This window comes from Mustela lutreola, chromosome 5 (assembly GCF_030435805.1).
Source record: "Mustela lutreola isolate mMusLut2 chromosome 5, mMusLut2.pri, whole genome shotgun sequence".
Taxonomy (NCBI): Eukaryota; Metazoa; Chordata; class Mammalia; order Carnivora; family Mustelidae; genus Mustela; species Mustela lutreola.
The window spans coordinates 107,772,399-107,783,515 of NC_081294.1; the positions used below are offsets into that span (position 1 = coordinate 107,772,399).

The following is an 11,117-nucleotide window of genomic DNA, read 5'->3' on the forward strand; positions in this document are numbered from 1 at the left end:
CGCCAAATAAATGAGCACAGGTGCCACAAATATATGTTGTAAACGAGCCAATAAGGGTGGGAGACAGGTGTGGTAGAGTGATGCCACCTACCTTGCCATCTCCTCAAACTGTATGTCATCCACTGAGGCTGTAACACAGGAAACCCCGGCATGTTTTTCAGCTTCAAAAAACAGATGAAAATGGGCTGCATCAATAGTTACGTTTAAACATTTCAGCACAAGGGAAAAGAAATAAAAACTAAATGGACTTATTCTAGTAGCTCATCTCTGGTTCAGGTTAAGTACCACTCTGGGTACTTGGGGGAGTACACACTTGGGGGAGACCTGGGTCAGTAACAGTTCTTCAGCTCTTAAGTTGTGTTTCTATTGCATTGAAATGACTGTACTTTCTTCTAAGTTTTAACTTACACCGTCTTTGATTTGAAATTCAATACCGATACCTAGTATATCTAGCGATTAAAATAGTAATTTTAGTTCGTTGGTGCCAACTTCAAATATTTTGACAGATACTACCCTCCTTTTGTTTTAAAAACAATGCATTAAAGCTGTATCCATTATCCCACATAACCAGAAGCTGCTTATATTTTGACCAGTTAACATGTATAAGCACTGAACAGTATGGAGATCCTGAAATCATACTCCAAATCAGAGAGCAGCTTCTCTGGGTGTCAGAGAAATACTCGGCACATACGAGGTATTTAGTCAATGTTTATTGTTCATTATTATCAAATTCAGTATGTATTAATTATGTTGGAGAGGACAGTATTAAATAGGGTGGAAAGAGATTAAGGAAGAAACCCTAGCTATGTCCATATTCCATGTCTGCATTTAATCTGTTAAAGTGGGGTTTTTTGGATTATTGATTTTGTTTTATGTTTTTTTAAAGATTTTATTATTTAATTGTCAGAGAGAGAGAGAGCAAGTGAGCGAGCACACAAGCAGGGAGAGTGGCAGGCAGAGGCAGAGAGAGAAGCAGGCTCCCTGCCAAGTAAGGAGCCTGATGCAGGACTCAATCCCAGGACCCTGGGATCATGACCTGAGCTGAAGGCAGTGGCTTAACCAACTGAGCCACCCGGGCTCCCAATTTTGTTTTTTTTTATATATAAAAAAAAGCCAGAACTTATTCTCTTCAGGAAAAATGTGGACATGTGCTTCGGCCAGAATCTGATTTTGATGAATAGTTAAAATCCAAAGAGATTGTGCTGGCTTTTTAGGAACTTCTAACCCCAATTTTGGAGACATCACTCCTGCTTCCACATGATGGAAGAGATGGAAGAGATGGTAAATTGCGTGGACATTGTCTTCTTCATGTGGATACTTTAACTGCAGTAATACCTGACCATGCGAGATAAAAAGAGGCAAGAAAATACTCCAGAAAGCAGGTATTTAGGACACTCTGTCATATAATGTCATTTGCAGAAAACTGGAATTTTGGTTTTACCAGTTGGAAATAAGAAACTGTTTTTCCAAACATGCACATAATGCAAACTGAGTTATCAAAAGGTAACCATAGCAGCACTCTGTGTATGAGGGATGGAGAACGGAAGATTGGATTCCCAGCTATTAAGTTCAGTGAGAGGAAGGGAATGTAAAAGTATCAGACTTCAGAAATACTCAACTTGGGCTCAACTGAATTCAGTGTATCAAACACCTGTTAAATTCCTGATTTAACAGGAATGAAGTCCTTAATGATTAAATCCTTATTGATTTCCAGATACTGAGCTGAGTCGGTCCCATCTCTTACCAAGTCTACTTGGGGGCAATTAGAGAGCCGGCCATAGCTGGTGCCCTTTTGGAGCTTAAGATTTTCAGAGAACTACTGGAACCTTGCAAATATGTGCTATAAAACATAAACTAAGGAGTACCTAAAGGACATTCATCCCACTTACCTGACATGAAGGAACAGGATGTTCCTTCTTCTAAAGAAGAAGAACAGGATGTTCTTCGAAACTATTCTTGTTAAGAAACCATTACCACATATGTCAATCTAAGTGACCAATTTTGAAAGATTTAAATGATAACTAAAGGGCAATAATCAGCAAGGCTAAATTTTTATTATATATATCAAGCATCTATTATATATATATATATATAAATACATATTTTGTCACTATATATAGTGAATATATATATATAAATACAAATTTTGTCACTATATATAGCACTATATATAATTTATATGTCATATTATAATTTATGTTATATACATATAATATATAGCATTAAACTAGATTGGGATCATGAACAAACATTATCATAATAATAGTTACCATTTATCAAACATGTATTATTGACCAGGCACTGAGTTGTGTATTTATGGATGTCAATTACATGAGGTTGGTACCATTTTTAGTTTACCTTTACAAATGAGGAAATTTAGGCTTAGAAATATCAACTCCATTCTTCTACATAGTAGATTTGACTACAGAAGCAATAGGAACTCTCAGAAAAGAGCAGTCAAGGAACACTCTTCAGAGAAGTGCTTAGCTAGATATGGGTTTCAGAGGCTCAATTTACAGTTTACACTATAGACTTTTAAGGGTCATTAAATTAAAAACAGAAAACAAAACTATGGGGAACCAACATAGGACCACAATTTTTACGTGGGTTTCTATGCAGTTCTTTTATTTTGTTTACAAGTGTCTCATCTATAAGTTCAATAGGACGAACTTGCTCTTGATTTTTGATTTTGACTCTCCTCCATACAATGACTGTCCTTCTTCACCAATAAAAGTGGAGAAACTCTAAAGCTATTACTGATTTTGTGGAGAAGCTGAGACAAGCTGGGAATAGTAGCAGACTAGCTAAATGGTTGTGATCAGGTATGAGATGATGATTGATTAAAGTGGTGGTATCTCCTTTCATTCATTCCTTTAACAAATGTTGACTAAAGATCCATGATATGCTAGCATCTATGTAAGGGGCTGGCAATATATAACAGCCATGATCTCTGTTCTCAGAGTCTAGTGGAGAAGCCAGGGATTAATAAAATGAACAAGTAATAACAAAATGAATTAAGTGCCCTGAGGAAAACATAGTTTTTATGGGAGTCGTAACAGAGAAACCGGGCATAGATGGGATGTCAGGAAGATGCACCTGGAGGGGATGCTTCAGCAGAGATCTGAAAGATGATTAAGACGGAAATAGATGTGTTGGGGAGGAAGAACAGAAAAAAGGTGAACACAATGAGCAGAGGGAATACCATATACAAAGATCCTGATTAAAGTCTTTGAAGATAAAATGCAGAAAGCAAGAGGGGTGCCTGGGTGGCTCAGTTGGTTAAGCACCTGACTCTTGATTTCAACACAGGTCATAATCTCAGGGTCATGAGATTGAGCCCTGACTTGGGCTCCACAATCATCATGGAGTCTCTTGAGAGTCTCTCTTTCCCTCTCCCTCTGTCCTTCTCTCTCCCCACTTGAGCATGCACTCTAATAAATAATAAAATCTTTGGGGAAAAATGCAGAAAGCAAGAAGGAGAGCTGAAGGGTTGGTTGAGAATAGACTATGCACAGGGCCTTGAAGTTCTTGGTTGACACTTTTATAATTATTATTAAAGATATTGTTCCAACCTCTTCTGGACTCCAATGTTTCTGATAATGTCAGAAGTAATTCTAAGCGTCATTCTCCTAGGTATAGCATAGTGTTTTTCTCTGCCTGCTTTCAAGATTTTCTTTTCATCATAGTTTGCCTGTGATGTACTCAGATGTGAGTTTTTTAGTATTCATCTTGCTTGGTAGCCTGTGATCTTCTTCAATCTGTAAATGTATGTCTTTCAACACATGTGGGAAATTTTCAGCTATTATTTCTTTAAATATTTGTTTTATGCTTCATATTTTTCTCCTCTTTTTTGGGGCCCCAATGACAAGCATGTTACACCCAAGTGCCCCTTGGTTCTTTTTTTCGTTTCCATTTCTCTACTACTATCTTTTCATTCTTTAGACCATAATTTTTATTACATCTTCAAGCACAGTTACAATAGCTGCTACATAACCCCAGAAGCCTAAATTCTAGCGCATGGGTCATCTAGAGATTGATCTCCATTATCTTTTCACTTAAGAATGCATCATATTGGGGTGCCTGTGTGGCTCAGTGGATTAAAGACTCTGCCTTCAGCTCAGGCCATGATCCCAAGGTCCTGGGATTGAGCCCCACATCGGGCTCTCTGCTCAGCGGCAAGGCTGCTTCCCTCCTCTCACTCTGGCTGCCTCTCTGTCTACTTGTGATCTCTCTCTGTTAAATAAATAAATAAAATCTTAAAAGAAAAAAGAATGCATCATATTTTCCTGTCTCTTTGTATATCAAGTAAGTTTGGACTGTATCATAGCCATTAGGAGTGATACACTGTATAAATCATGGATTCATACATGTTCCTCTGAGCAGTACTGGTTTGTTGTTTTTTTTTTCCCAAGTAAGCAGTTAACTAAACTCAAACTATAAAACTCTTGTCTTCCTAGAGATTGGGATAGCCCTTTTTAGTTCTTTTGGCATTATCTAGGAAGGTTGGAGTTTCTCTTATGCATATATAATTCAAGGTTCACCAGAGATTTGAGAAAAAAACATAGATTTTAGGGTGCTGCCTCTCTGGTTCACTCCTTTCTTGAAATTTCCTCCTCACATTTCAGTAGCTGTGTTTCCCCCAAATCCTCTGGATCTTCAAATAAGCAAGTCTGTAGGTTTTCCATCAGAAATTTAGTTGGCAATGAAATGGAGTCTTTCTTCAGGCTTAAAGTCATTAAAAAAAAAAAAAATGAAACAAAGTTAGATAGTACCATTCTCTTCTTCTAAGTGTTGACTTCCAAATTTCTACATCTGCTTTTGTTCACTTGTTAGTTGCCAAAAGTAGCTTTTATTCAATGATTTTTTCCAGAGTTTATAGTTGTTACCTATGTAACTTTTTTTTCTGATAGGAGATACTTCCCATGCTAGATAATTACAGCCTTTAATAAGGAAGACAACGGGGAAGATTAACAAGGTATGATACGATCAGATTAGCACCTTCAAGAACTTCAGATGTGGGGTGGAGAGGAAACAAGAATGAACGGAGAAGATCAATTTAGAAGTCATTGCTGAAGTTCACATGAAGGATAATGGTAGCTTGGCCTGGGCGGTGGTAATGGGAGCATAGCAAAATGGGTGGGTTTGAGTGATTCCTTGAAGGTAACATTGACAGGACTTGGCTCATGGGTTGAATGTGTAGGGGGGAAAGCCAGGTAGAGAGAGATATCAAGAATGGATGACTCCTAGATTTCTCACCTGCCCAACTGGATGGCTTGCATGCCACTCCTGAGAGAGTAAATCCTGGGAAAGATTCAGAAATGAAACAGAAGGAAATAAGAGTCTGTGGCATTTCAAAATAAGAAGTGGATATGGAAGGTGGAGGATGCCTCAGATATGACGTTAGTCCTCTAGGTTTAAGGAACTAGAAAAATGGGGCTACTGACAGAAATGAGATTTAATGCCAAAATAATAGTGAACATATTAAATCTTTCTGAAAATACTGAGAAGATATTTTGGAGTCTAGCAGTGCCTGGGAGTCATGGCTGTGCCTTGAGGGTTATGACTATATGATCACTATTTATCATAGTAAGTGGCTGTAAAAAAGTGTTGGTCAATAAGGAACTCTGGCCAGGAAAATGCCAGGAAAAGAAGTTTTTGCTTTATCCTTATTATATAAAGGAAAGCACTATGGTGCAACATTTCTCGGCCACAGATTCTGTTACACCTTGGCTAAATGATGTCTCTTGCTTATGTGGTGCTTCTCACCATGGGGTGGTGAACACAGGTTATCTCCATGTGTCCAAACCAATGGTATATTAAAGGTTTCTTTAATGTTGTATTGTTAGTAATCTACAACATTCATCCAGAGTTATCTGGTTATCAGAGTTAACTGGTTATCAATTGAATCAATCTGTGGTCTGGATTTCCCAAGAAATTTTTGTGGCAGTGCAGGAGGCCAACTGTTTATCCTTTACAGGACAGAGGCACTAAGTGAGATAACTAAAAGTCACTGCAAGATTCACATAATATATTCAGTTGCCTTGGCAAAAGGCATCATTATTATTAGCAACCTCAATGACTTTTACACTTCTCTTAGATGTGAATTAATTTTATATTCATGCTTCCATTATTTATGTAATTATAATCGACCTCAAATACTGATAAAAACTGTTAAGACAGAAACCAAACAGACCTATCAACAAACAGAAAACAAACAAGCAGATTGGCATAAATATGTGACTGAATTTTGTGGGTGGTTTACACACGGGGGATTACAAACCCTATTGATGCTCGGTGAGAAAAGCAGGGTTCTGTAATCATCTGTGCTTTACTTTTGTCCTCTGTAAAATAAGAGTCCTAAGATAATGATTTTAAGTTCCTTCCAGCTCTAGTAGTTTATCCTAACATATTTTCCTTCAAAATGTACATTTGCTGAGTCTGTTAAGTGCCATATGCAAAGTCTGACTTCATTTTAGAAATGAGATTCCAAGGTCTGGACCCATCCGTCACCCACCTACCCATCCATAAAAGCAGGTTTTTATTTAGAGCTTACTAAGCACTGGAGAACTAGCTTCAGTTCACATGCTAATTAGCCAGGCAAGAAATAAAGAGGTGAACAACAGATCCATACACAAAATAATTACAGATTTTGCTAAGTGGCATGAAGGGAAAAAAGGGGGCGTTGTGATCAAACTGCTTAAAGGGTACAAATGTAAGCAGGTGGCCAAGAAAGACCTCTCTGGGGAAAGGATATTTAAGCTGAGATATAATGACAAAAAAGGGCCAAAAGAAGAGCATAATAGTAAAATAAGAAGCAGGTGCAAATGTCCTGAGACAAGGCTTAAATAAAGGTGTGGTAGCCACAAACTGAATGCAGCAGCCAGTATGAGAAGTGAGTAGTCTCCTCTCAAAGCAGACATTAAAGAGAGGTGCAGAAACGTAAACCAGTACCACTTAGAGGCAGTACCATGCCTCTAGGTATATTTTCATCATTGTTGAAAATGTAGGGTGGTTTTTTTTTTTTTTCAACAAAAGTATGTCATGGGCTTATTCTTGTTCTTTTTACATGAATTAAATTATAGTCAACATCAAAAAAAGTAACCCACATAAACAAAAGCTCTCTGGGTCCTCACTTATATATTGGAGTAAAGTAGTTCTAAGGCTAAAATGTTTGAGAATCACTGGTCTGGGTCATTCTCATGTTGGATGCACTAGCTCAGTCCTTCAAGTTCCCCGCTGCCCCAGGCTCACAACTGTAAAGACCTTCTCCTTCCTTCTCTCTCCTCAAGAATACTCAACTTTTGTAGCAACATGGACAGGACTGGAGGAGATTATGCTGAGTGAAATAAGTCAAGCAGAGAGAGTCAATTATCATATGGTTTCACTTATTTGTGGAGCATAACGAAAAGCATGGAGGACATGGGGAGTTAGAGAGAAGGGGGTTGGGGTAAATTGGAAGGGGAGGTGAACCATGAGAGACTATGGACTCTGAAAAACAATCTGAGGGTTTTGAAGGGGCGGGGGGGGGGGGGTTGGGGGAACCAGGTGGTAGGTATTGGAGAGGGCACGGATTGCATAGAGCACTGGGTGTGGTGCAAAAACAGTGAATACTGTTATGCTGAAAAGAAATTTAAAAAAAAAAAAAAAAAAAAAAAGAATCCCGGCTCCAGCAACTGTGGTGCGGGCTGGGGCTCGAGCGTGGGCCCCTCACTGGGGTGGGTCGGCCGGCGCCCGGGCCTGGGGATCTCCCGCCACCCCACATCCCCACAGCCAAGCCCGCGCGCCAGTTCCCGGACACCCCCTACCACTTCGAGCCGCCCCGCACCCACCACCGCAGGGGCGCCGGGCACCCCCCCCCCCGCCACCTCCCCCCCGCCCCCGGGCCTCCCGGCCTCTCGCGCTCCCCTTCCAGCCCCACAGCACCACCCCCCGGCAGCCCCCTACCCGCCAGGCAGGCAGTGGCGTCGATCCACTTGAGCAGCTGCCCCGCGCTCAGCTCCCCGCGCGAGTTCGCGTGCGCGGGCCGGATGGCCTGGCTCATGCGCACCTCCCCGGGCGCCGGGCGCTCCATGGCCCAGCCCACAGCGAAGCCCCCCGCGCCGCCGGCGTCCCGCAGGTTCTGTCCGCGCTGAGCCCGCCCCCGCCCCGCAGGGCACCCGCGCCGCCTGCCCCTTCTGCCCCGAATCCCGCTCCCTGCTGGCCGCCAGGTGCACGGGGAGCTGGGATCTGGGGTGCCAGGGATATCAGCCAACTCCCGGGTCACCGAGGTTGGCAAAGCTGGGAACGGTCCGAGTTTGTTACTGTGAGGGGAGGTGAGCAGTGGTTATGACAGAGGACCGTGGAAAGAATGAAATGAGGTCACGGACGCAACTCTTAGCACGTGCCTGGCTGAGCGGATCCAGGTGTTTGGTAAGTAAACTGTGAGGTTAACACCCGTCCCAAGACTGCGGAGGGAGGTTTAGGATTGATTAGTTAAAAGCTGTCCAGAGAATGTGGACTTTGGCTTTAGAAGCCGGCTTTTGAGTATTGGACTACCCTTTCCCCCACCTGGCTGTTGACGGACAGGTAGAGTGGGCGCTCACTTCTCAAGCCCTTGTTCAAAATACACCTGTTTTGTTTTTTCTTTTTAAGATTTATTTATTTGACAGATAGAGATCACAAGTAGGCAGAGAGGCAGGCAGAGAGAGAGAGGAGGAAGCAGGCTCCCCGCTGAGCAGAGAGCCCGATGGGGGGCTCGATCCCAGGACCCCAGCATCATGACCTGAGCTGAAGGCAGAGGCTTTAACCCACGGAACCACCCAGGCACCCCCAAAATACACCTTTTGATTCTTAGGATGTTATCATAGCTCCCCCAAATCCTTTGTTATTTATCGTTTTGTTACAAAATTACCCCCTTTGCCAAACACACGCTAAATTTTGTGGGCGGTTTACACACACACACACACACACACACACACACAGACACTGCTGTTTGCCAGCACATTAGAGTCACTCGACAGAGAAAGGCAATCTTTTGGTTTTAATCTAGAGAATTTAAGATTAGAAACTGTCACCTCACTATTAATGATCCTAACAAATCCCAAGACACTCTCATCTTTACAGAAGACAAAATATAAACTATTAAATGAGAATTTTCATTCTTAGCTCTTAACACATAAAAGCTGTTACACTTACTAGAGCTGAAATCAGTGACTTTACAAAGCAGTTCTCATTAAGGAAATGGTGACAGCAGAAAACCTCCAGTATGTAATACATTCCCAGTTCCTGTATTGTTAGGGCTGGCTGCCCCTGGGAGAGCTTTTACAGGTGAAGAGAGGGAAGCCTGGAGAGACGACTCCATCTGTCAGACCTGCCACTGACATCATAGCGGCAGCTAAGGGAATAGGATCATCTGGGTTGAACTCAGGGATCATGACTGCCCAGAGTAGCTTACAACAAAACCTAATCGACTCCAGCAAGCTTTTGTCTCTCTGCAGCCTACCAAGCCCCAGCCTAGAGATATCAGAATGGAGATTCTTCTCATTTTGCTTCTCCTTTAAAAAAAAATTTTTTTTTTTTTAAGATTTTTTGGTTGTTGTTTATTTATTTGACAGACAGAGATCACAAGTAGGCAGAGAGAGCAGGGGGGAAGCAGGCTCCCTGCTGAGCAGAGAGCCCAATGTGGGGCTCCATACCAGGACCCTGAAATCACGACCTGAGCCAAAAGCAGACACTTAACCCACTGAGCCACCCAGGCGCCCCTTGCTGCTTCTTTTGAAGGTTATATGAAAGAGAATGACGGCAACATGGACTTAACAACTTTTAGAATACTCTGTGGGTAGATTTCGGTCCCATACAAGCATAAATCAAACTTGGATGCTCTGTTAGGCAAACACTAAGTTCGTTTTTTATAAAAAGCATAGAAGCATAAAAAGGATTTTTCAAAACAAAATAAAACTCCTGCCTCTAATACAGTCCTTACATGCAATTATAGTCTTATTTCAAGAACAGCAATAGTATTTATATCAGCCCTCTTTGGAAAACACCTCTAGGATTCTGAATACCATTTTTTGGCAGATTTGAGTATTGTTGAACATGTATTCATTCTGTCCACGAATAATGTAATGGGGGGCATTCATTAATGTTGGGCTAGGCCACATGACTTGCTTTGGAATGGAACATGGGGAGGTAAGAGGGTAACACTTCCAACCCTAGTCCTCCGAAGCAACACGTGACCCCAGCCACAGGAAGATGATATGCCTGGAAAGCTTTCTCTAGCAGCATCTAGGTACTATACTGAATTCACCTATTCCAGAACCACCCAGCCAACCTGCAGATTTGCATCCAGAAGCTAAGCTACCCAGCAGGCATGCAGACTCATGCATGAGACAGAGCCACTCGTTGAATGCCCTGTGATTTGGAGATTACATGTTACACAGCAATAACTGATGGTTACGTGTTTGAACTTCATTTATTGATATTTTAGAAAATTTATTGTTACCAGAAATAGGGGTTGCATTATGTTGGTTTTCTCATTTGGGATTTTAAAAAAAATGGTGCCTAAAATGGTAATATTACGTATATATTCTTTAACTTGGTTTCTTTTAAACTAGAGGAATTTCAAAATGTTTTAAGCCTAGGTATGAGAAGGCAGCTCTCCAGAGTGACTCTCTGGAAGGGGACAGCTTGTATTTGCGTATGTATGTGTAGGGATGTTTGATCCAAAAGCAGACAAGTTCACAAACTCACTATTGTGTTTTCTTATGTGTTATCTCCTCTTTAGATGTCCTTTGATTATGGTTTCATATCTTTTGTTGGTTTCTCACTGATTTTCATTTTCAGCCTCTGCCTGAAACTACTGTTCTTATGTTTTTGTGAATGGTCTCTTTTTCTCCCACACAATGAAAATGTCATCTGCATGTGTGAACATTTGCTGTATCCTTTATCTGTCAAGGATTTTTTGCTATTATGTTTAAAGAAAAGGCTTCCATTTTCCATTTCTGTTTAGAGACATCTTTTGAAGATGAGCAGAATGTGAAGCCAGCTTGATTTTTTAAAGGTCATGCACAAGAGCAGGAAAGCAGATCGGGAGGAGTGTGGAAAGTATGATAATCACTAGAATAATGAGAACTTCTTTA

At 41.3% G+C, this 11,117-nt stretch overlaps 1 protein-coding gene across 2 annotated transcripts in view; it reads right to left on the reverse strand.

The window, feature by feature from the left end:
• The window catches only part of ACOT12 (acyl-CoA thioesterase 12), a 49,990-nt gene extending 41,568 nt beyond the window's left edge, over nucleotides 1–8,422 (reverse strand). Inside the window, exons 1-2 of one of the 2 annotated variants that reach the window (XM_059175377.1) lie at nucleotides 7,945–8,422; nucleotides 92–161 (exon numbers count right to left, since the gene is read on the reverse strand). In XM_059175377.1, coding sequence (XP_059031360.1) covers nucleotides 92–161; nucleotides 7,945–8,071 — 197 coding nt within the window. In that variant the 5' untranslated portion in view covers nucleotides 8,072–8,422. The remainder of the gene's footprint in view (nucleotides 1–91; nucleotides 162–7,944) is intronic. The other variant, XM_059175376.1, reaches the window with a different exon arrangement.
• Nucleotides 8,423–11,117: the final 2,695 nt, after the last annotated feature.